The sequence below is a fragment of the Oncorhynchus nerka genome, linkage group LG1, assembly GCF_034236695.1.
Source record: "Oncorhynchus nerka isolate Pitt River linkage group LG1, Oner_Uvic_2.0, whole genome shotgun sequence".
Taxonomy (NCBI): domain Eukaryota; kingdom Metazoa; phylum Chordata; class Actinopteri; order Salmoniformes; family Salmonidae; genus Oncorhynchus; species Oncorhynchus nerka.
This window is the reverse complement of record NC_088396.1, coordinates 40,457,911-40,483,924: the sequence shown is the minus strand read 5'-3', so window position 1 is coordinate 40,483,924 and position 26,014 is coordinate 40,457,911. Positions and strand designations below refer to the sequence as shown.

Below are 26,014 nucleotides of genomic sequence, written 5' to 3'. Positions count from 1 at the left end.
ATAAAATAAAGTATAGAGTAGAAAAGTACATTATAGTAGAGTAGAGTAGGCGAGTAGGAGAGCGTAAAATAAAGTATAGAGTAGAAAAGTACATTATAGTAGAGTAGAGTAGAGTAGGAGAGAGTAAATTATAGTATAGTAGTAGAGTAAAATATAGTAGAGTAGAAGAGATTTTAGAGTAAAGTAGAGTAGAAGAGAGTATAGTAGAGTAGAATACAAGGATCAACGCTGTGTGAGAGATTGAAGCTAAGCAGACCTGGACAGCAGCTTTATGCTCTAGCCAAGAACTGGCTGATTAGCAAGCATTTGATTTGTTGAACTAGGGCTGCTAGCTATAGAGCAAGTCCTGGGGTAGTCATGAAATGGATAAGGAAACACACGGATTAAAAAGTTACTGTACCTGTTTGCATATGCGGCACCAGGAGTAGTTGAGGATGGTGTGTTGGTATCCAGGCACAGGAGAGTCCAGCTCCTTCAGTACGATCTGAACACAGCCACTGCCATGGACAAACCGCCGCACATGGTGCACCATGGGAGTCTCACAGAACATACTGGGGCATTGATAGGACGGCCTGTAAAACACACACACGAAGAGGTGCTTCATTGAGCTAGATTTTATTACATCAGTGACAACCAAATGGATGTAAAAGGTTTTATTGTAAATTCGCTAACACAATTTGTCTGGTTCAGATTTCCCCCTCACCTGAAACAGTATCTCTCCAGGAATATTCCTAGTGTGAGGTCATTCTTTCCGTAGAACTCCATCGTGACCATCCTGTTGAGAACAAATAAGTACTTGTGAATAGCTGACCTTTCAAAATTCAGTCAGTTGGTCTTTCACAGCTGGTAGACAACAACACTTCTGTTGCACCTAAGGGGATAAATAAAGTAGTATTGAATTGAAGACCACCAGGGTTGGGTGGGGTTTACCAGGGACTGACGCAAGGGTTGGGGGCGTTGTTGGACTGGGCAGAGGAGCTGCTGAACAGAACACAGAGTCTCTGATGGTTCACTGGGTTCAGGCAGTCCAGCTGAAACACATAAGTAATGGTGGTCAACGACAGCATAAAAACAGCACATAATGCAATAAAGCACTTCTCTTCAGCCCTGACTTAATATCTCTGGAGAGTGAGGGAAGTGGTGAGCTCTCATCAGTAGCACATTGATCAGTAAACTAGCACTGGTTAAGGGAGATTTTAAGATTGTTATTCCATGGAATAACAATCTAACTCCACAGATACATCAGTGAGACTGTTGGAGATCTGCGCCATCTACCTCCTATATTGTGTCCTAACTACCTTGGAGGCCCAGGTCATGTCGTTCTGTCCCGCTGGCTTCTCCTCCTCACTATCAGCCTTGACGGGGTGCTTGGACGGCAGAGCCTCCCGGACCGGTGGCTGGGGTAGGGGCTGGGCGAAGGGGTCTGACTCCTCCTGTCGGAGTCGGCCTCCTTGGGCACGGTAGTCTGCCAGCATCTTGGCCAAGTCCTGGTTGCTGCCCAGATGCTCTGCGATGCGGGCACTGGTAAGGCGGTGGGAGGGTAACACCTGGATGGGGCGAGGGCCTCCGTTGGCCATGCCTCCACCTGATGGGGTGGAGTCTTTGAGGAGTTGTCGCTTACGTCGACCGTCTAGTTCTTTGAAGTCCTTGTTGAGCAGTGGGGAGAGGTACACCTGCACGAGGAGCTACTATGTTACATCTCAAATATGAAAATATCTTATTGATCATTCGCCCAGCACTTAAGTGTTATGAGATGGCATCTTGCGTAAGCATGACTACCATGTTTTGTAGACATCTTCACTATGACCAACGATGTACTGAGTACAGAGGAATTGATGGTTACATAAACGGATTATCTGATATTATACATTACTGAACAAAAAAAATAAAGGTTGAAAAACATTCAATAAATACAGTCAATGTAAACAAACAGACCTGTTGAGGAAAGTAGTCTCTGCTGGGGCAGCGTAGGCCAGCGGGGGAGAGGAGGAAGGGCTCTCTGAAAGTGATGAAGGGGGAGACACACAGGATGATGTCCTTCAGCTCCTGTTTGAAGCCTGCCGTCAGCATCCTGAGATGGTCGTCCGTCGAGGCCACCTGCTCGGTGACAGAACAGTCAAGGATATCGTTGGACACTCATGGAGGACAATGGAAGTAGTTTTAAAAATGCTTTCTTATTATAAAAACCCATGCGTTTCTGCATGTAGCCTTAATCCTCACCTGCTCTGTGACAAACAGCCCTGTGTCATCCTGCAGGGGGTCTCTGAACAGCCTGGGGGCCGTCTCCGAAGCAGAGCTCTCCTCCTGCGACTCACCCCTCCCCAGAACCCCTGACCCGCTCCGCCCCTCAGTCTCCTCCCCCTGCTCCAGCCCAATCTCATCTGTTAACTCCTCCAGGTCATCAATGAGGTAGGGTGGTGGCGGCGCTAGGGGATAGGACAACGGCGTGGAGGTCATGACCTCTGCTGACTCCATCCCCTCGGCCACCAGGGAGGATGAGGAGGACAGGAGTTGGTTCTTGGCAACCTCGACATCTTTAGGCGAGGAGGATTCCGATACAGAATTCTCCTCCTCGTCCCCTAGCACAGTCTCTCCTCCCTGGAAGAGGGTGCTCTGGTCGGTCTCATTTTCCTGGCTCTCCTCCTCCTCGACGGTAGTGCTCTCCAGGAGACAGGGGAAGCTGGTCTTGGCCAGGCTGGGAGGCATGGCAAACTCATCCATGAGGAAGGATATCTCTAGCTGGGAGTGGTAGGCCACACACACCATGAGGATGATGATCTCTTTAACCCTGGCCAGCTCGTACTCAGACGCCCCGCGAAGCTTTATGGTACAGCCTAGCTGAGGAGGGCAGCCCTCAAAGAACATCAGAGTCTTCAACTCATCTGTCACAGAGAAGGGAAAGAGGAGAACATATTACATAGTTGTGCTGTGGCACTCAGGAGAGTCAGAATGAGCATGTAGATACATCTAGTCTAGGCTGGAGGACGTTGTGAATGAAAGCACCTGGTTGCAGTGTGTTGGTTGCAGTGTGTTGGTTTCATGTGTTGGATTATTTAAGTGAAATAAGTGTTATGAACGGCTTCCAACAGCGAAGGTAAAGAGATTTAAAAATGTAGATATGTAAAGATGTACACTAAAAGCAGCATGTTGAGGGCAGAGTAGTTTCCACTCACTGTTGGCCAGCTGGAAGGAGTGTAGGTAGAACTTTTGGCAGGTTCCCAGTCGAGGCTTGGTGAGCAGCTGGTCCATGAACATGACCAGGTCCCCCTGGGTCATATGACTCACCCTGTCCAAGACTTGCTGCAGAGAACCAGAGGTGGGGAAGAGAAACTGAGGGCAGGAACGGCTAATAGACAGTTGCACGGATTAAGCAGAAGAACGGGCTAACATGGCAACAGACACCATCATAAAGAGTAGTGAAACACTAGCTGCAGTATCCCATGGGGGTGGGGGGGTTACTGTGGCCATAGCGGCACAAAATAAAAGGTCTGACTGCTCAGAGACGCTTGGGAAAATGGTCGCAGAAATTTCACAAATTAACAAGGCACACCTGTTAATTGAAATGCATTCCAGGTGACCACCTCATGGAAGCTATTTGAGAGAATGCCAAGAGTGTGAAAAGCTGCCATCAAGGCAAAGGGTGGCTACTTTGAATAATCTGAAATATTTTTTGAATTGTTTAACACTCTTTTGGTTCCTACATGATTCCATTTCGTTTTTTCATCGTTTATTTTTCTCATCTATTATTCTACAATGTACAAGATAGTAGAAATAAAGAAAAACCCTTGAATGAGTAGATGTGCCCAAACTTTTGACTGGTACTGTGTGTGTGTGTGTGTGTGTGTAAAATATATGATTGTAAATGATGCAGTCAATTACATTGATAGAACCCAAATCTATTTGCAAAAAAATGTAATAAAAATAAACTAACAAAAGCTACACAAGTAAGATGTTCTTAAGCTTGAGAAAGGTGAGTTTGGAAACAACCCAGGCTAGTCTAGCTAGTACAGAGAGCTAGAGAGATGGCAGGGCAATACCAACTGGTTTGACATTGATAACACCAGTTAATCATTTTTTACTAGCAGTACAGAGAGCTACTGACCGGTTTGACGTTGATAACCAGTGTGATGCCGTGCTCCAGCAGCATGTCCTGAGCGATACGAGACACGGTCTTCTCCACCAGCACCAGGTTGGGACGCACGTCCACTATACGCTGAACATAGTTCTTCAGAAACTCATGCTCCTGGGTAACAAAGACACTGACAAAGATGACATTTTCTTTTTCTTAATTCCTAGAAATTGTGGATGGGTGCTAGCAAATGAATGACTAACAGGCTGACCTGAAGCACAATGGGGTCAATGCAGGTGAACTTGGTCTCCTCTCTGTAGAGATACTCTATAGAACACTTCAGAAGCAGGATCTTGGGGTTCTTGATGTACGAGTTCATCTAAAATATGATCAAATTGTACTTTATTGAGTTCACAGACAAGCAATAAACTGCATCCCTCTGACTGTGTTTACAGGGAGAGATGGTAGTTGTTACATAAGAGAAGGGAACTTACTTTTTTGTGAGCAATGTTCTTGGTACAGGCAAAGCCATTCACTACCGCAGAGTCAAACTTCTTCCCTCCAGGAATCTAAAAAAACAACAACCCCCCCCACCCCCAGAAAGAATGAAGTTTAAAAAGACAGCCATTTTGGTCACCTATCAGTCTACTCCTGCAGTATGTGCAGTCTAAGTAAAGCCAAATGACAAAGACCTGATTCAGAGTTGAAAGAAATGCAGGCAACGCAGACTTTTGCGTAAATCGTTCATTGAGGTCAATATGGAGACTTGCAAGGAAAGTCAAGTTAATCAACCAGATCTCAAGTTAGAATAGAGCACTGTCAGCGAGGTACCTTCTTGACGTGAACCAGTTGTCTGATGTCCATGTCATCATCACAACTGCGAACGTCCGGCCGCACCGTCTGCACTACCTGCCTCACCACAGGAACGATGATGTCACGCCAGGAGAGGCACAGGGACTCGCTGTACAGCAGCTGCTGCAGCAGCGCCATCATGTGGCTGTGGTTGGCAGAGCTGTGGAGGGGGAGAGAAGTTAGCCGTTTTCTTTGCAAGAGAAAACAGCGTTTTTTTGGCCAGTATAACATGCAAAGTCACCAGCTAAAAATGTTTACATACCACCATAGTACACTAATTCATACTGAGAGATCTCCGCTTCATCTAAAGAATGACTTATATGTTCAGTTCCAATTCTACTTCAATTTAGTAGGCTAGAGACTAGTCTTTACATTCCAAACCTCCCACTTCACTAGTGCCTAGCATTTCCTGTACTCACATACATATTTAATGAACAAAAAAAAAGGTTGGACAAACATTTGAGCAACTTTCAAACCTCTAAAGTTGTCCGACAGTACTCACAGTAGCCTCTCCATGGCCTCCTTCTCTCCATTCTCCTCTCTGAGCTGGTCCAGGGAGCTGTGGTGCCAGCCCAGAGGAGTGAACAGCACCTCGTTAGCTTTCTCCTCCACACGACGGTTAAACAGGGACTCTGCAGCACACAGAGAGCGATAGCTTGGTTTACAGCTACAGTACATCAGGTTCAGTACCAACTGCTTGTTCAATAGAAAGAATACACAGCTGCTCAAGAGTTGAAAAGTGTACCAATTGCAAAAAAAAATATCCATAACGAAGCCAGACTACACTAGTAAGTGGAGAGTTCCTACCTTTGATGAAAGCGTCACTGATGGAGATATTCTGTCCTCCGTCCTCTGAGACCAGGTACTCTGATACAGGAGAGAGAAAGAGGAGAAACGCATAAACACACAACTCCACCTTCCATAAACGTATAAGAGTTATGGGAACTGGCTGAGCAAACAAATAGGTTAAGTTCCTCTTTGTATGCTATTGCAGATTTAGGTGAATCGATCAAAATAAACGTCTATGTTAAAGCGTTTTCTTTCAGCAAGACATTCTAGTGAAGAGGGATAGGACTGTCCCTGTTCAGGGTGGAACAGTGTGTGTGTGTTTGTTGCGCCATACCTTTCTGCTCCTTGGGGAGCGGTGGTACATGGGGGTACTTGGACTGTTTCTTGATGTGGAAGTTGACGTTGTCCTGCTCCATATTGAGGTTGATGGAAGCAGCAGAGTCACTGTCGACCGCTGACTGGAAACTACTGACTGACGTCCTCTTACTGGGGTTGGATGAGTCTGACGAGGGGGAGGGGGGGGTGCATTGATTGATTGATTGATTGATTAATTGTTAGATCTTTATTAGCACATTAAAAACATGTAATTTGTCTTGTTGATGCATAGCAGCATGGAGGGGGAGTACACACTAGTTATATAGTTCAAGAGCTCAGTAGTAAGAGCAATACTAAGAAAAATCTCAGAGACATTACAAAGAGTCAACTACCTATTGTTTACTCTCAATATTAAAGGCTTAGTGCAGTCAAAAATGTGATTTACCTGTCTTTTATATACAGTTGAAGTCGGAAGTTTACATACACTTAGGTTGGAGTCATGAAAACTCGTTTTTCATCCACTCCACAAATTTCTTGTTAACAAACTATAGTTTTGGCAAGTCGGTTAGGACATCTACTTTGTGCATGACACAAGTAATTTTTCCAACAATTGTTTACAGACAGATTATTTCACTTATAATTCACTGTATCACAAATCCAGTGGGTCAGAAGTTTACATACACTAAGTTGACTGTGCCTTTAAACAGCTTGGAAAATTCCAGAAAATGATGTCATGTCTTTAGATGCTTCTGATAGGTTAATTGACATCATTTGAGTCAATTGGAGGTGTACCTGCAGATGTATTTCAAGGCCTACCTTCAAACTCAGTGCCTCTTTGCTTGACATCATGGGAAAATCAAAAGAAATCAGCCAAGACCTCAGAAAATAAATTGGAGACCTCCACAATTTCAAAACGCCTGAAGGTACCACGCTCATCTGTACAAACAATAGTACGTATAAAAGTATAAACACCATGGGACCACGCAGCCGTCATACCGCTCAGGAAGGAGAAGCGTTCTGTCTCCTAGAGATGAATGTACTTGGGTGCGAAAAGTGCAAATCAATCCAGGAACAACAGCAAAGGACCTTGTGAAGATCCTGGAGGAAACAGGTACAAAAGTATCTAAATCCACAGTAAAACTAGTCCTGTATCGACATAACCTGAAAGGTCACTCAGCAAGGAAGAAGCCACGGCTCCAAAACCGACATAAAAAAGCCAGACTACAGTTTGCAACTGCACATGGGGACAAAGATGTCCTCTGGTCTGATGAAACAAAAATAGAACTGTTTGGTCATAATGACCATCGTTATGTTTGGAGGAAAAAGGGGCAGGCTTGCAAGCCGAAGAACACCATCCCAACTGTGAAGCACGGGTGCTTTGCTGCATTGCTGTAGGAGGGACTGGTACATTTCACAAAATATATGGCATCATGAGGGAGGAAAATTATGTGGATATATTGAAACAACATCTCAAGACATCGGTAAGGAAGTTAAAGCTTGGTCACAAATGGGTCTTTCAAATTAACAATGACCCCAAGCATACTTCCACAGTTATGGCTTAAGGACAACAAAGTCAAGGTATTGGAGTGGCCATCACAAAGCCCTGACCTCAATCACATAGAAAATGTGCGGACAGAACTGAAATAGGGTGTTCGAGCAAGGAGGCCTACAAACCTGACTCAGTTACACCAGCTCTGTCAGGAGGAATGGACCAAAATTCACCCAACTTATTGTGGGAAGCTGGTGGAAGGCTACCTGAAACATTTGACCCAAGTTAAACAATTGGCAATGCTACCAAGTCTAATTGAGTGTGTGTAAACTTCTGACCCACTGGGAATGTGATGAAAGAAATAAAAGCTAAAATCAATCACTCTCTACTATTCTATTCTGACATTTTACATTCTTAAAATAAAGTGGTGATCCTAACTGACCTAAAACAGAGAATTATTACTAGTATTAAATGTCAGGAATTGTGAAAAACTGAGTTTAAATGTATTTGGCTAAGGTGTATGTAAACTTCTGACTTGTATATTTTCACACTGAGGTTGGAAATGATGATGCCCTTTTAGTGTACCCGCTGTTTGAAAAGACTGCCTGACATTTTAGCCTGTTTTGGTGGGATTAACTTTTGGCCTGCCTGCTGACATCACCAGGCGATAAATTGGTTAATAGACCAATAAGAAAGAGTTCCAAACCGCTCTGCCAATAACAGCTCGTTCAGTTTTCCCCTCCCCACTCACAGTCCAAGCTAAATTCTTGCTTTATGACCATTTGAATTGAAAACAATCACAGTAAAATACTTCACTGTTACCCAGAAATGATTTGATATTGAGAAGAAAATGGCTGCATTGGACCTTAATGAAGAAAGCAGGCATAGACATGATGCTGGTTGTTGTAATGTTAAGCCTGAGGGCTAAAGTCACAAGGCATGCTGGGATACATACTGGCCGTGACATAGTCATTCTCGTCAGCCACCTGGTCTGTGTCACTGTCGCAAAACTTGATGTCTTTGAACCAGGAGGGTTCTGAGTGTCCCTCCAGAGAGTTGACACTGTCACTGTCAGGAGACGGGGTCTCAGAGAACTCTGTGCTCTGAAGAGAAGACAGAACATCATGATCATCATCCTCACCATCACCCTCTTAATTGAAGTGTGGTGAGCTTTTAGCGCCGTTCGGCTGCAGTGGCATCACTGCTGCACAAAGTTGTTGGAGGAGTGGCTACATGTAATAAACCAAGTGGCTATAGGGAGAAGTAGGCAGACTCGTCCCCTTATTCCCACAAAACAGTATCTCACCTGGAGGGGGCGATAGAGAGCGTACTCATCCCTGAACAGCTGGTCGTGGTGAGTGACACAGTCCAACCAACGACCGTCTACCACAGCCTGACCAATGGCTATCGCCTGGGCCCTGCAAGAGTATGAGTGAGTGAGACAGACAGACAGACAGACAGACAGACAGACAGACAGACAGACAGAGCGAGAGAAAGATGGAAGGGCGAGCGAGAGTGGAGGAGTGAGCAAGATGGAAGAGCAAGAAAGATGGAAGAGTGAGAGAGATGTAGGCAAGAGAGAAAACATTTTCTAACTCATGTAATCTCTTCTTTCTACAATATCGTTATTCAGACATCAGTCAGGTAGCCATGATACAGTATGTCTATACCTGGTGGAGATGGTTCCACTCCTCAGCAGCCAGTTGACCAGCTCCTTCCCCACAATGCAGTTGGGGTATGTACGGAGCCAGTAGCGGTGGTCCTGGAACTCCATGCCAGTACTGTTGTTACAAATCTTCTTCCACAGGTCTTTGAGTTGGGACGAGTCCTACATGTCATGAAAGTCAGTCAGTGAAAAATCTGTTTTTATTGTATGCTTTGCCAACAATGGAGTGTAAATATACAGACAGGGCTAGAAAGAAAATAGAGGGAGAGCGTAATGACAAGATGGAGAGAGGGAGAGCGTAATGACAAGATGGAGAGAGGGAGAGCGTAAGGACAAGATGGAGAGAGGGAGAGCGTAAGGACAAGATGGAGAGAGGGAGAGCGTAAGGACAAGATGGAGAGAGGGAGAGCGTAAGGACAAGATGGAGAGAGGGAGAGCGTAAGGACAAGATGGAGAGGGAGAGCGTAAGGACAAGATGGAGAGAGGGAGAGCGTAAGGACAAGATGGAGAGAGGGAGAGCGTAAGGACAAGATGGAGAGAGGGAGAGCAAGATAAGGACAAGATGGAGAGAGGGAGAGCGTAAGGACAAGATGGAGAGAGGGAGAGCGTAAGGACAAGATGGAGAGAGGGAGAGCGTAAGGACAAGATGGAGAGAGGGAGAGCGTAAGGACAAGATGGAGAGAGGGAGAGCGTAAGGACAAGATGGAGAGAGGGAGAGCGTAAGGACAAGATGGAGAGAGGGAGAGCGTAAGGACAAGATGGAGAGAGGGAGAGCGTAAGGACAAGATGGAGAGAGGGAGAGCGTAAGGACAAGATGGAGAGAGGGAGAGCGTAAGGACAAGAAGGACAAGATGGAGAGAGGGAGAGCGTAAGGACAAGATGGAGAGAGGGAGAGCGTAAGGACAAGATGGAGAGAGGGAGAGCGTAAGGACAAGATGGAGAGAGGGAGAGCGAAGGACAAGATGGAGAGAGGGAGAGCGTAAGGACAAGATGGAGAGAGGGAGAGCGTAAGGACAAGATGGAGAGAGGGAGAGCAAGATAAGGGACAAGATGGAGAGAGGGAGAGCGTAAGGACAAGATGGAGAGAGGGAGAGCGTAAGGACAAGATGGAGAGAGGGAGAGCGTAAGGACAAGATGGAGAGGGAGAGCGTAAGGACAAGATGGAGAGGGAGAGAGCGTAAGGACAAGACAAGATGGACAAGATGGAGAGAGGGAGAGCGTAAGGACAAGATGGAGAGAGGGAGAGCGTAAGGACAAGATGGAGAGAGGGAGAGCGTAAGGACAAGATGAAGAGAGGGAGAGCGTAAGGACAAGATGGAGAGAGGGAGAGCGTAAGGACAAGATGGAGAGAGGGAGAGCGTAAGGACAAGATGGAGAGCGTAAGGACAAGATGGAGAGAGGGAGAGCGTAAGGACAAGATGGAGAGAGGGAGAGCGTAAGGACAAGATGGAGAGAGGGAGAGCGTAAGGACAAGATGGAGAGAGGGAGAGCGTAAGGACAAGATGGAGAGAGGGAGAGCGTAAGGACAAGATGGAGAGAGGGAGAGCGTAAGGACAAGATGGAGAGGGAGAGAGTGAGAGAAAGGGATACAGAGATGGATAGAAAGGGAAAGAGGAAATTAAAGAAAGAGATAGAAGCCTTACCAGCAGTATCTTCCTCTCCTCTTCACTGTGGTCAGGTTTGGGCATGGTCCTACTGGTCTGGGGGCTCACTGAGCTGTCATAGGAGGGCAACATGGAGGAGCCAGACGGGTCCAGGGACAGGTTGGTCACACTGGCTGACCTGGATATGACAGGGATGGCATTACAGGACCTGCAGGGCATTCTGCACCCTATTTCTCTGAGTATGTGTGTGTGCATGTGGGGGAGAAACCTTGAACTTCGCATTCCAAAATCATAGGCATTAACATGGGTTTGGTCGCCCCTTGCTGCTATAACAGCCTCCACTCTTCTGGGAAGGCTTTCCACTAGGGGCAGCAGCGTAGCCTAGTGGTTAGAGCGTTGGACTAGTAACCGGAAGGTTGCAAGTTCAAACCCCCGAGCTGACAAGGTACAAATCTGTCGTTCTGCCCCTGAACAGGCAGTTAGCCCACTGTTCCTAGGCCGTCATTGAAAATAAGAATTTGTGACTTGCCTAGTTAAATAAATTTTTCAAAAAATTTAAAAAAAAAAAAAAAAAGATGTTGGAACATTTCTGCAAGGACTTGCTTACCGCATTAGTGAGGTCGGCACTGATTTAGTTGGGTGATGAGGCCTGGCTCGCAGTCGGCGCTCTAATTTATCCTAAAGCTGTTCAATGGGGTTGAGGTCAGGGCTCTGTGCAGGGCAGTCAAGTTCTTCCACACCGATCTCGACAAACCATTTCTGTATGGAACTCGCTTTGTGCACAACCGTCATGCTGAAACAGGAAAGGGCCTTCCTCAAACTGTTGCCACAAAGTTGGAACCGCAGAATTGTCTAGAATGTCATTGTATGCTGTAGCGTTAAGATGTCCCTTCACTGGAACTAAGGGGCCGAGCTCAAACCATGAAAAACAGCCTGACCATTTTTCCTTCTCCAACAAACTTTACAGTTGGCACTATGCATTGGGACAGGCAGCATTCTTCTGGCATCCACCAAACCCAGATTTGTTCGTCGGACTGCCAAATGGTGAAGTGTGATTCATCACACCAGAGATTGTGCTCCAGAGTTCAATGGCGGCGAGCTTTACACCACTCCAGCCGACGCTTGGCGTCCCACATGGTGATCTAACACGGAACCCAAACCGGCTGCGCGTGTGCACCATCATGCGCTATCGTGCATAAATGTATTTTGTCCCCCTACACTAAACGCGATCACGACACGCAGGTTAAAATATCAAAACAAACTCTGAACCAATGACATTAATTTGGGGACAGGTCGAAAAGCATTAAACATGTATGGCAATTTAGCTAGTTAGCTTGCACTTGCTAGCTAATTTGTCCTATTTAGCTAGCTTGCTGTTGCTAGCTAATTTGTCCTGGGATATAAACATTGAGTTGACATTTTACCTGAAATGCACAAGGTCCTCTACTCCGACAATTAATCCACACATAAAACCGACAACTGAATCGTTTCTTGTCATCTCTCCTCCTTCCAGGCTTTTTCATCTTTGAACTTATATGGCGATCGCATCTACACTTTCATAGTATTACCACAAAAACTGGCAAAACAGTTAGTCTTTCAATCACCCACGTGGGTATAACCAATGAGGAGATGGCACGTGGGTACCTACTTCTATAAACCAATGAGGAGATGGCATGTGGGTACCTACTTCTATAAACCAATGAGGAGATGGCACGTGGGTACCTACTTCTATAAACCAATGAGGAGATGGGAGAGGCAGGACTTCCAGCGCGATCTGAGTCAGATATAGAAAGGAGTTCTATTTTAGCCCTTGGCATCGCAGACGCTCGTTGGCGTGCGTGAGCAGTGTGGGTGCAATAATTGAATAACATGGATTTCTACATTTATTTTGCAACGCTCGCGCATGCGTCGTGTCCGGTCTGGTCAGCATGTTAGGTTTGTGTGAGGCTGCTTGGCCACGGAAACCCATTTCATGAAGCTCCCGACGAACTGCTCTTGTGCTAACATTGTTTCCATTGGCAGTTTGGAACTTGGTAGTGAGTGTTGCAACGATGTAATACACCTGTCAGCAATGGGTGTGGCTAAAATAGCTGAATCCACTCATTTTAATGGGTGTCCACATACTTTTGTATATATAACGTACATCTCTCTCGGTAGGGTGCACCATCAGAGAACAGGGCTCCAAAATACAAGCCCTGAACAGAGTTGGGAGAAAACTAGCTGTAAAAGGGTTCGATAAAAATATGGACCAAAAGCAGACACTCACCGCTTCCTTATTGGGGACTTGCCTCCATCCTCTTGAAGCCCAGTCAGTCTAGAATTCATACCTCTGCTCTGAGACTCCTGGTGAATCAAACTGTCACACACGCAAACTAATTCATACCTGAACTAAATCATTTGACTTTGACGTCCATGTAACACTACAGTAACTAGTTATGGTAGACGTATGCAGAAGTGTCAATATGGTAGGGCTCGAAGGGTAAGGCTCAACTCAAAAGTAAAAGAAAGCCAAGAAAGCCAAAACTGTTACAAGCTGGCCATATGAACAACAGCAGGACTCACTTCTTTATCATCCCAATCTCAGTGTTTCTACACCAGGAGAGAAAGGGACAAATAGTTTCTTTGAGACATGTCGTTAGGAGCAAGAGTATCACACTGATGATTGGATCAAAGCGAGGCACGTGGTTTAATGGGATGGAATGTTATTAGCTCAAAGCGAGGCACGTGGTTTAATGGGATGGAATGTTATTAGCTCAAAGCGAGGCACGTGGTTTAATGGGATGGAATGTTATTAGCTCAAAGCGAGGCACGTGGTTTAATGGGATGGAATGTTATTAGCTCAAAGCGAGGCACGTGGTTTAATGGGATGGAATGTTATTAGCTCAAAGCGAGTTACATTGTTTAATGGGATGGAATGTTGCTAGTGGTAATCAATTACACAATAGCAATAGTCTGACAAAATCAAACAAGGTCTGTCTTTGAAAAACACAACCCCAATTTCTTTTCATAATTTGCTTGTTTTTTGCATTGACAATTTATGATTATAAAATGGATCTGAAAAATTGCTGAGATGGTTTTCAATAAAAGACATCCAATGAAAGTGGACCATACTGGGAGAAAGAACCCACCCAGTATACAGGGGAAGAAAAGGACAGGCGGAGGGGAGTGGGCAGGGAGGGAGAGGACATGGGGGGTGAAGAGCGCCTAGTGTGTCTCTCTCCTCTGTCTCTTCAACTCTGCATTTGAAGGAAAAGACAAAGATGAGAGTAGGAATACACAGAGAGAATCATGGAGGCTATACACAGAGAGAAACATGGAGGACATACACAGAGAGGAACATGGAGGACATACACAGAGAGGAACATGGAGGACATACACAGAGAGAAAGAAAACACTGAGAAAAAAGGTGAGGCAGGGGAACAAATAGATGACTGGAAGTTGATGCGAAGGAGGAGAGCATGCATCTTTTGTATGAGGGGAACGGAACGGGACGATTGACTAGGGGTCCATGCGAGGGAGGTGTGCATGCCGTAGAGATATAATAACATGTTATTGTATATTGATCTATTTAATTCTGTGGGGCATGCATGGTTCCTCACAGAGGTTCCTCTGCTCTCTGTCTCCTCTTAGTTCACCTCTGCCAGGCCAGGTCCTCCTCTAGGAAGATGTTACGGCTGGACTTGCGTCCTCCGACCGGGGTGCGAGGCTCGCTGGGTTCCAGGATGCAGAGGGAGCTGACGGAGGAGTCAGACAGAGCAGACAGGTCCTCTCCAATGGAGCCAGAATCTGCAGACTGGGAGTAGCTCAGAGCGATCTTACGGCAGTAGGTGCAGGCCCGCAGGTCTCCTACACACAGTAACAATGGAGGGAGGGATGAAGAGAAGAGGATAGGAGAGAGAGAGGCGAGGAGAGAGATAGGTAGGTGCAATGGAGGAAGGGAAAGAGACCGAGAGAGGGGAGGAGTCAGTGAGAGGAAGAGCAGGTCCTGCTATGAGCTAGGATGGAAGCAGTATTGTGGTTACTGTGGTGTGGTCACTGCATGGCATGGTTAGGTCACATCACAGCATCATCAAAGGTCAAACAGATGTTTCATTGGTCTCAGATTCTCACATCACAGCAATGTTCAGGGATATTTCAAACAAGGTGTGCTCAAACACTACTGGTCAACCAGTCAACTTACCCAAAATACAACTTTGCTAACACACACAACCACGGCAGAAAATACACACACACCATGCTGAGTGCCCATTGGCCTCTGTGTATACATATCCCCAGAGGTAGACCTCCTAGTGTTTCCTGCAACACATCTAACAAAGCATTGAATTCAAACTGGAGTTTAAACCAGTAGGGCCTGTGGTCTTTAACACACTGTGACCCTGCTTTGGGAACAACTTTCGGGGCAGCCCCCCCACCCACTCCTGTGAGCCTCCCCCTCCCCAAAGCACTCACCCGTGTATCCCATAAACTTGCCAGGGATTTCCTGGTTGCAGCAGCGGCTGCAGAAGATCTGTCCGCAGAGCCGACAGTGGTGTCGGCGGCGGAAGGTGGTGAACTTCTCGTTGCAGTCGTAGCACTCTTTACACTGACTGTCTGGCATCCAGTACTGCTTCAGGTCACTGTCCTGCAACCAATCCCAGAGGTTTGTAATGCGTCATGAGCCTGGACTTCTTTATGTATCTATTCTATTAACAACGGTGTTGTTAGACTCCAGCCACCCTAGACGGCAAACGGTACCGGAGCGCCAAGTCTAGGTCCAAGAGGCTTCTAAACAGCTTCTACCCCCAAGCCATAAGACTCCTAAACAGCTAGTCAAATGGCTACCCAGACTATTTGCACCCCCGCCTCCTATGCTGCTACTCTCTGTTATTATCTATGCATAGCCACTTTAATAACCCTACCTACATGTACACAATTACCTCTACACCGGTGCCCCCGCACATTGACTCTGTACCGGTACCCCCTGTATATAGCCCCTGTATATAGCCCCTGTATATAGCCCCTGTATATAGCCCCTGCTATTGTTATTTACTGCTGCTATTTCATCATTTGTTATTCTTATTTCATACTTTTTTTTGTGGAATTTTCTTAAAACTGCATTGTTGGTTAAGGGCTTGTAAGTAAGCATTTCACTGTAAGGTCTACACCTGGTGTATCCGGCGCATGTGACAAAGTTTGATTTGATTTTCTGAAGACGTCTTATTAAAGTATACGGAAACGGTTTCACTGAAATCAAACGGTCAGATGAAACAATAACCACCTCCTTTTGAAGAATAAGAGGGGTCTTAACATGCTGTCCTATATTTGGAACAGTTGCCTGTGTGTGACTGTGATTGTTAGCCAGGTCATTTTACTCTAAATAAAAACAAGCTGCAGTAGAGCAATGGTGAGTAAAACAGCAGTGTGACGTGAGGTACAATAACCAACAACAGTGTGAGGTACAATAAACAACAACAGTGTGAGGTACAATAACCAACAACAGTGTGACGTGAGGTACAATAACCAACAACAGTGTGACGTGAGGTACAATAACCAACAACAGTGTGACGTGAGGTACAATAACCAACAACAGTGTGACGTGAGGTACAATAACCAACAGCAGTGTGACGTGAGGTACAATAACCAACAGTGTGACGTGAGGTACAATAAACAACAACAGTGTGACGTGAGGTACAATAAACAACAACAGTGTGACGTGAGGTACAATAACCAACAACAGTGTGAGGTACAATAACCAACAGTGTGACGCGAGGTACAATAACCAACAGTGTGACGTGAGGTACAATAACCAACAACAGTGTGACGTGAGGTACAATAACCAACAACAGTGTGAGGTACAATAACCAACAGCAGTGTGACGTGAGGTACAATAACCAACAACAGTGTGAGGTACAATAACCAACAGCAGTGTGACGCGAGGTACAATAACCAACAGTGTGACGTGAGGTACAATAACCAACAGTGTGACGTGAGGTACAATAACCAACAGCAGTGTGACGTGAGGTACAATAACCAACAGCAGTGTGAGGTACAATAAACAACAACAGTGTGAGGTACAATAAACAACAACAGTGTGAGGTACAATAACCAACAGTGTGACGTGAGGTACAATAACCAACAGTGTGACGTGAGGTACAATAACCAACAGCAGTGTGACGTGAGGTACAATAACCAACAACAGTGTGACGTGAGGTACAATAACCAACAACAGTGTGACGAGAGGTACAATAACCAACAGCAGTGTGAGGTACAATAACCAACAACAGTGTGACGTGAGGTACAATAACCAACAACAGTGTGAGGTACAATAACCAACAACAGTGAGGTACAATAACCAACAACACGTGAGGTACAATAACCAACAACAGTGTGAGGTACAATAACCAACAGCAGTGTGACGTGAGGTACAATAAACAACAACAGTGTGACGTGAGGTACAATAACCAACAACAGTGTGACGTGAGGTACAATAACCAACAACAGTGTGAGGTACAATAACCAACAGCAGTGTGACGTGAGGTACAATAACCAACAACAGTGTGAGGTACAATAACCAACAGCAGTGTGACGTGAGGTACAATAACCAACAACAGTGTGAGGTACAATAACCAACAACAGTGTGACGTGAGGTACAATAACCAACAACAGTGTGACGTGAGGTACAATAACCAACAACAGTGTGACGTGAGGTACAATAACCAACAACAGTGTGACGTGAGGTACAATAAACAACAACAGTGTGAGGTACAATAAACAACAACAGTGTGAGGTACAATAAACAACAACAGTGTGAGGTACAATAAACAACAACAGTGTGAGGTACAATAACCAACAACAGTATGACGTGAGGTACAATAACCAACAACAGTGTGACGTGAGGTACAATAACCAACAACAGTGTGACGTGAGGTACAATAACCAACAACAGTGTGACGTGAGGTACAATAACCAACAGCAGTGTGACGTGAGGTACAATAACCAACAACAGTGTGACGTGAGGTACAATAACCAACAGCAGTGTGACGTGAGGTACAATAACCAACAGCAACTGTGTAATTGTGTGATGGGCTACTTGCGTGATGGGCTACATGGTGTGATGGGCCAATGGGCTACTTGGTGTGATGGGCTACTTGGCGTGATGGGCCGATGGGCTACTTGGCATGATGGGCCAATGGGCTACTTGGCGTGATGGGCTACTTGGCAAGATGGAGTAATGGCGTAATGAGTTAATGGGGTGATGGCTTAATTAGTTAATGGGGTGATGGCTTAATGAGTTAATTGGGGTGATGGCTTAATGAGTTAATTGGGGTGATGGCTTAATGAGGTAATGGGGTGATGGGGTAATGAGTTAATGGGGTGATGGCTTAATGAGTTAATGGGGTGATGGGGTAATGAGTTAATGGGGTGATGGGGTAATGAGTTAATGGGGTGATGGGGTAATTAGTTAATGGGGTGATGGGGTAATGAGTTAATGGGGTGATGGCTTAATGAGTTAATGGCTTAATGAGTTAATGGGGTGATGGCTTAATGAGTTAATGGGGTGATGGCTTAATGAGTTAATGGGGTGATGGCTTAATGAGTTAATGGGGTGATGGCTTAATGAGTTAATGGGGTGATGGCTTAATGAGTTAATGGGGTGATGGCTTAATGAGTTAATGGGGTGATGGCTTAATGAGTTAATGGGTTGATGGCTTAATGAGTTAATGGGGTGATGGCTTAATGAGTTAATGGGGTGATGGCTTAATGAGTTAATGGGGTGATGGCTTAATGAGTTAATGGGGTAATGGCTTAATGAGTTAATGGGGTGATGGCTTAATGAGTTAATGGGGTGATGGCTTAATGAGTTAATGGGGTGATGGCGTAATGAGTTAATGGGGTGATGGCTTAATGAGGTGATGGGGTAATGAGTTAATGGGGTGATGGCGTAATGAGTTAATGGGGTGATGGCTTAATGAGTTAATGGGGTGATGGGGAAATTGAGTTAATGGGGTGATGGCTTAATGAGTTAATGGGGCAATGGCTTAATGAGTTAATGGGGTAATGGCTTAATGAGTTAATGGGGTGATGGCTTAATGAGTTAATGGGGTGATGGGGTAATGAGTTAATGGGGTAATGGCTTAATGAGTTAATGAGTTAATGGGGTAATGGCTTAATGAGTTAATGGGGTGATGGCTTAATGAGGTGATGGGGTAATGGCATGATAGATACCTGGCTCTTTCCCTCCATGATCTCCTTGAGTCTTTTCAGAGCAGTGCGGAGCTGAACAGCCGTACGGGGGTCGTGAGTGCTCAGGGGGGTTTCTGGTTTCCTACGGCCCTCTAGGAGCACACATGGTGCAAACATTCAGCATACACTTCATAAAACACACTTCACCTAACCAGGCAAATGCTCCCTTTTCATGCAAATAAAATGCAGAAAGGTAAAGGAGGGAGACAGAGAGCACCTTCTATACCTCTCTAAAGAAATTGTAGGCTATAGTCCAATATGGGCTTGGAAATGTACAATAAAATGTCTACAAGGATTTACTTTTGATAATGGCAGGTTAGTTTAAAAAGGACTGCACAACGGCACAACAGAAGCTTACCGGTATATAATTTCCATAAACTAGGCTCTAGTGAACAATTATGGTTCATATGAATACAATTAAAAACAGATACCGCAATTAAGTAAGACACATAAAAGGGAGCATGTTAGTTCTTATATCATTATGCAAAAACACACAACTTTCCAAATATCAGTGTTGGCAACAAACCAACACGAGAAGGCACTTCATCGACACATGCCAAAATATAGTTCAATCAACCAAACACACAAAACCACTCAGGTGCTTGGGTTAGCCAGCCACTCTGAAAGCAGGTTGTTAAAATCAGGCGCAAAACCATTTTGGAGATCTTATCAAACACACAGTATAGAAGGCCCTCACCCTGACCCGGCCATAATGGCCAGTCCACTGCAAAAAGAAAAGACATACATCAGCGTTTTGAATGGATGTCAGGCTACTCACATCGTACATTATTCTTAGCGCCTCTCTATGTAAAACTAATGTCAATGTCAAGAATGTCTATCCTTCACAGCTATACAAAACAACTGTGGGGTAAAATAAGAAGTAGTCCAAACACACAGTCCATCCTCTCCTCTAAACTTGACTAGGGGGTCACCTCTTAGGTGTAATTACGACTAGTCACGTCAATTTGTTAAGGATGAAACTGATACTTTCACCATCATTGTCAGGTCAGAGATCATGCAATCACTCAAAATGTAAACGTTTTAAAGAACCACTGTTGGAAGAGGATAGGTTGGCTTACAACTGTGAAACAACTGCAGCACTGGACATACAGTGTATGTGTCCCTCCTGTGGCCCTAGTATGAGCAAGAATGTGTGTGTGTGTTACCTGAGGCGGTGGATGTTCTACGGAGCAGGTTGGGGTGTTGTGTCCTATGGGTCCCAGAGCCGTGGATGGAGTGTGCTGGGCTGGTCCAGCTCCCACGCTCCCCAGTGGTTGACGTCAAAGCCACATCCGGTTTCTCTGTCACCGAGGGCGGACGCCCCTCCTCTGTACACACAGACCAATCACAACGGGTCATTTAAGGTCAATAAAGTTCATTGAAACATCATCACACCTACCCATGATGACAAAGCGGTGTACTTTAGTATGACATTTGGAGTCTTTATAAAATGCCATACTACAAACATGACAATGCTTTATACGTCTGTAGTACATTCTTATCCAAAAACAACCTTTGTTGTGTTAAGTCGGTACTCCTATTTTAGCAATACAAAGGTCACTTTAAATAAAAGGAATATTTTAGTGTTTTAAAAAATATATATAAAACTGACATTTAACCTTTATTTAACTAGGCAAGTCAGTTAAGAACAAATTCTTATTTACAATGACTGCCTAACCGGCCAAACCTGGACAACGCTGGGCCAGTTGTGCACCACACGATGGGACTCCCAATCATGGCCGGTTGTGATACAGCCTGGATTCGAACCAGGGTGTCTGTAATGACGTCTCTAGCACTGAGATGCAGTGCCTTAGACCACTGCGCCACTCGGGAGTATGTTGTGTCTAATAAGAGCAGCGAAACACGGTGACTGTATACATTGCTGTTGCTGTCAAGAACATGCTCTCTCTTCTAATCCAATCAGAATTGAATCGCCAATTATCTTATAATAACAGAGAAATTTAAAGAATATGAATACTGTGCATAGAATATTTGGTCCTGCTTTATTTGAAGTGCATCAATACCACTGCATACATGGGTCACAAATCATCTATAACTGTATTTCATGCCATATGAACAAATGTGAACAAATAAATGGATGGTTATGTCACACAGTTATGCCACATTATGAATCTTTATAGAGCATGATATAAGATTATAGATGATTTGTGAAGCATCTATGTAGTGCTTATGAAGCCTATATGAATGTTTTATGAAGCCTTCATAAATTGCACTTCAAATAAAGCAGGACAGAATATTTAAATGCTCCAAGCTCTGGTATGTGAGCAGAGCTCTGTTGCCTTGGTGAGGGGCCTGCCAGTGAGGGCAGGGCCTGAAGAGAGGGAGACACATGATGGCCCATGTGGTTGAAAGGCCCCCTCCTGGCACCTAGACAACATTCTATCACATTACCTCACAAGACATGGGTTCTGATCTGGGCTGCATTCCGTTCCATTCTGCTTCCTCAAAGTAATTCTGACTGTAAACCAGGCTGGTAGTCAAGGCTACAGAAGTAAATTTCCCTGCATTCTAGGGGACAGTACATGAGCCTTGACTGTACAGTACTGCAAATTATAGGCTGCTATAGGCTACTCCACAGAATGAGAAATAACAAGAAGAGCAGTGTGACAAAACAACATTAAGTTATTAATAAACTTCCTCGTGGCTAATAGAGAATTTGCTGGACTCTGACTCAGTCACTTTGTCTTGTCTCTTCATCGTAATGTATCGGCTTACTAGAAGATGAACATTTAAAAAGACTGTCAAGTCAACCATCTCAAAACAATCTGTGTGTGTGTGACCTTGGTAAATGACCTTTATTGAAGCGGAACAGGTTGACGAAGGAGCTGTAGGCTGATCGGAGCGGAGGCTCGTCCTGCTCTGGAGTCAGGGGTTTGAAGTGTGTCAGGTGAGATGGGCTGCCAGGGGAGATGGGAGGCTTCACACTGCAATCCAGCGTAGAGGAGGAGGATTTGTCCTCAGCCTCCATGTCACTGCTCCTGTTGGAAAGACAAATGATCTCTTGGTGAGACCAGAACATTGTGGTCACGTCATGGTGATCCTCTGCTTGATCGTGTGATAACAACTAGGCCTAAACAACTAGGCCTAAACAGTGCCATTGCCTACTTGACTTTGTATTTTTAATTTAAACCTTTATTTAACTAGGCAAGTCAGTTAAGAACACGTTCTTATTTACAATGACGGCCTACAAAAAGGCAAAAGGCCTCCTGCGGGCACGGGGGCTATATGACAAAACACACATCACAACAAGGCTACAATTTCATTGATATTCAAACCATTACTTTTGATCAAAGTTTTACCTGTGGTTTGTTCTAAATAAGTCTTGTACTCAGTAGTTTAACTGGGCTGTGGTTTGTTCTAAATAAGTCTTGTACTCAGTAGTTTAACTGGGCTGTGGTTTGTTCTAAATAAGTCTTGTACTCAGTAGTTTAACTGGGCTGTGAGTTGTTCGTTTGAAGCTGACCTTAGCTATTCAGCGTTCAGTTCCTCGGGTTCTCCTTTTATGACACTTATCATCAAGTCCTTTTCTTGTGAACCAACCTCATAAACAGAACTACTGTTCTTACTATTCCCCATGAAATGATGTTCCATCTTCTAGTGCAGTGAAACAACTTCACCACTTATGCTCGACTTCAATTGAATCTGTCACAGCAACAGCATATTATGCATAAACTTGGTTTATAAACTACAGTACTCAAAAACATTGTGATTTTATTTGACCATGGAAAAGAAGCGACTGCAAATATACAGCAATGCTGGTTTGATGGAATTACACCTATAGCTTACTAGGTAGAACATAATACTAAGGAACTGATTGAGTGCAAAACGGCCCAGAGTAGTTGTGTTGTGAACCGCATGTTTCTCAGGCTTACCCTCACAGGAGGCACATGATTCTTCTCACTCTCCCCCTACTTTGTAACAGAGCAAACAGGAAGGAAGGCAGAGGCATTAGCCTATAAGCAGAAAGGGAATAAAGTGGGATAGAATAGAATTTCTTCTATTTTTGCTGAGCTTTTGACACTTCTAGAGCTTGGTTCTAAGGTTCTATCTGCAAAAAGGTGATTAGGAGATAACTGGCTTTAAAGATCCAAATCCTCATTGTTTTGAATGGTGTCAACAATGTGTATGTTGTATTGTTTTCAACGTAACAACATGAATTTGGGTATTTAGAGTACTATAAAAAGTAGAGAACATTGAACTGAACAAGGCTATTTGAGAGTAGTCCTTACGGTCCTTGCAAACAGTAGCATTGATGGACAAGACTACAACTGCAGGCGACCCTACCACGATCCACGAATGCAAACCAACACCAGTTTATATCTGGTTGAGTGTAAATACAGTACAACATGGTTATTTCTGTATACTGTCAAAGTCAAAACTAGTCGTCCAATGTATATTTCTCTCTTCAAGTAATGGTGTTCAAAGGCAAGAACACGTGATTTAGACTAGCCTACTTAGTTGATCATTTGTCCTATTCAAGTTAAGTCAACAACAAGCATCAACTACCACTGAGCTGAGGAACGTATCACTGCATAAATTCAGAACATGCAAATTAGACAAAAAAAAATACTGTTTGATAAAAACAACGGAATTTGTACTTGCAATAATAGTAGTATCTGACTTTTGCTGTTTTCGTCATCAAACAAAGATAAACGGTTGCTCTCAACAGCAGTAAAATAAGTAGCAACGTTACCACTTGTGGAGGGATGGACCGGAGGAAAATGACAACCTCACTCGTATGTTTTCCACCATGTCATGTGACCACTAACGGTAAGACCTATAATGACAGCTGAGAAAGCTAATGCCGCGTTCACATGCTAGTCAGAACTAGGAAACTCTGACATGTCCGACTTGATACCTGGTTGTAGTTATACACATGCCGCGTTCAACCTCACACTGCTTCAGTTTAGGAGGCAACTATGATAATGTGTATAAACTAGCTACATAGCCATACTGTTAGCGTATTGCTAATACTGCTACCTAACTGACTATTGTTAAAAGTAACGTTAACACCTGTGGTAACTAACTAACTAACGTTTGTTATCATCGCCATGCAAGAAGACAAACATACATATAACCAACAATAACCACTGCAAAGAAGTACCATGCAGATCAAAATCTATTAACTTAATTACTCGGATAGCTACAGTAGTAGCCGAACAGAATCTAAAGCTTGCCCAATAATGTTAGCGTCTATGGATGGGGTACTGTACATCTCACTAGCCAGCTTTCTGATGACATGTGCCTGGCGAATCAGTGAGCTAGCTAGCAAGATAGTAGGCCCACCGAAGTTAGATAACTGAAGGAGGAGTGAACGCTCAGAACTGAATTTCCCAAAAAATAACACAAATTACCTGTGTGTTGGACTCCTTGTACATCCCTGTAAGAATACAGTTAATGAGGTAAATTCCTGCGAAGTGGAGTAGGTACCCTATCTCTCCAAAAGCACAAGTGACCCCCGAGCCAGACAGGACGAGTCGAGGGTCGATTGAACTGTTGTGATCACGAGACAAGGCTGCGCCCACTTCTTCTTCTTTGTTGGGTTTTACGGCGGAATGAAAATAACAGATCCCAAAATACAAAAATTATGTGGATAAAAATACTCAAATTATACTGACTACCACGTTATCAATCAACATGCTCCTTGCCTCTATGGTTAAAATCAATAATCCATGTCTGATCCCTACACAGGCTCAGGAGCCTGGGAGAGCGGCAAATCATCCCTGGCCATCCATACTGCCTCTGATCTGGCGGAATCACTAAACACAAATGATTCGATTGTAAATTATATCTGAGTGTTGGAGTGTGTCCCTGACTATCCGTAAATAAATACAAAACAAGAAAATTGTGCCGTCTGGTTTAATTAATATAAGCAATTTGAAATGACTTATACTTAAGTATATTTTTGCAATGACATGTACTTTTGATACTTTTACTCAAGTAGTATTTTACTGGGTGACTTTCCCTTTTACTTGAGTTATTTTCTATTAAGGTATCTTTACTTTTACTCAAGTATGACAATCGGGTACTTTTCCACCACTGGCTGTGAATTCCTGAAACTCCAGATACTTTACTGCAGCAGCCCCAATAATATCCAATTTCTTTGACTTCCATGCTATTTGAGCAGTGCAGTTTATCACAGTTGTAATGAACGCCACAAAAAAATCCACTTTCTCTTAGTTGACAAACATTCACAATGGACTCTAGTGCATCCACAACCATCTATAAAACACTAGTTTCACTTTCTCAATTCTAACGACTTCATCAATTCACATGAAGATTATTTCAAGCACTTTCAGAAAACATTGACATTAGTGCGGAAACTTTAGTATAGCTGAGTCTGTTACTGGTGGAACATTGTTAGCTCCCTTTAATTGTGAAATAAATTAGTTTATTCAGAGCATTGCTTGAGTTAAGGCAAATATAACCAACCTGGGCCTGGCTATTCTGTTGTTGAAGGCCCGGAGCCAGGAGCGCACAGAGTCCATATCTATGACAGCTGTCTCTCAATTGACTTCAAAGAGTGAATGAATTCTAAACAATAACTCTTCCAGTCAGCCCTTCTATAATACAACCATGATACATCGCAACCTTTTGCTATGTGACTGTCATGTGAACTCAGTTCATAGTCATCCTTGACTGCCTCAAAGGAAATGAGTCATATGGGTTAATGATTCCGTGCTTTCAACTATTGACTGTTGAGTGGTTTGTACTTGTTCTTTATAGTATACAGTCCATGGGCCCATTACCAAACACAACAGATGAGTATAGACGGGCTGCATAAACAAAGACCAAACCTTTTTTGACTAATTTTAAACACAGTGGAAAGCATGATTATTTTATGAATGATACAGTCTATCATTGTACACAAGTAACAGTATGATGTGTTTTATAGTGAATAAAAGGGGAATGCCCGAAACTGCGCAATGCACACACTGTATTTGCAGACTCAAGCACAACCAGCTGGTGGGTTAGAGAGGGATTCT

The 26,014-nt window shown here is 44.2% G+C and overlaps 1 protein-coding gene across 8 annotated transcripts in view; it reads right to left on the bottom strand.

The window, feature by feature from the left end:
- LOC115110474 (1-phosphatidylinositol 3-phosphate 5-kinase-like) overlaps positions 1–25,572 on the bottom strand; it is a 35,195-nt gene extending 9,623 nt beyond the window's left edge. Inside the window, exons 1-27 of one of the 8 annotated variants that reach the window (XM_065018757.1) lie at positions 25,461–25,572; positions 21,822–22,006; positions 20,174–20,335; positions 19,705–19,731; positions 18,990–19,099; positions 15,234–15,405; positions 14,420–14,630; positions 13,347–13,373; positions 13,051–13,140; positions 10,824–10,962; positions 9,185–9,342; positions 8,821–8,932; positions 8,470–8,617; positions 6,045–6,212; positions 5,729–5,788; positions 5,424–5,553; positions 4,901–5,081; positions 4,564–4,638; positions 4,341–4,448; positions 4,103–4,243; positions 3,174–3,300; positions 2,221–2,882; positions 1,936–2,097; positions 1,299–1,673; positions 931–1,031; positions 704–775; positions 401–572 (exon numbers count right to left, since the gene is read on the bottom strand). In XM_065018757.1, coding sequence (XP_064874829.1) covers positions 401–572; positions 704–775; positions 931–1,031; positions 1,299–1,673; positions 1,936–2,097; positions 2,221–2,882; positions 3,174–3,300; positions 4,103–4,243; positions 4,341–4,448; positions 4,564–4,638; positions 4,901–5,081; positions 5,424–5,553; positions 5,729–5,788; positions 6,045–6,212; positions 8,470–8,617; positions 8,821–8,932; positions 9,185–9,342; positions 10,824–10,962; positions 13,051–13,140; positions 13,347–13,373; positions 14,420–14,630; positions 15,234–15,405; positions 18,990–19,099; positions 19,705–19,731; positions 20,174–20,335; positions 21,822–22,006; positions 25,461–25,516 — 4,131 coding nt within the window. In that variant the 5' untranslated portion in view covers positions 25,517–25,572. Of the gene's footprint in view, positions 1–400; positions 573–703; positions 776–930; positions 1,032–1,298; positions 1,674–1,935; positions 2,098–2,220; positions 2,883–3,173; positions 3,301–4,102; positions 4,244–4,340; positions 4,449–4,563; positions 4,639–4,900; positions 5,082–5,423; positions 5,554–5,728; positions 5,789–6,044; positions 6,213–8,469; positions 8,618–8,820; positions 8,933–9,184; positions 9,343–10,823; positions 10,963–11,391; positions 11,415–13,050; positions 13,141–13,346; positions 13,374–14,419; positions 14,631–15,233; positions 15,406–18,989; positions 19,100–19,704; positions 19,732–20,173; positions 20,336–21,821; positions 22,029–22,900; positions 22,946–24,382; positions 24,529–25,460 lie in introns of those variants that run through there. The other 7 variants (XM_065018772.1, XM_065018767.1, XM_065018777.1 and 4 more) reach the window with 7 other exon arrangements.
- Between the last annotated feature and the right edge of the window lie 442 nt (positions 25,573–26,014).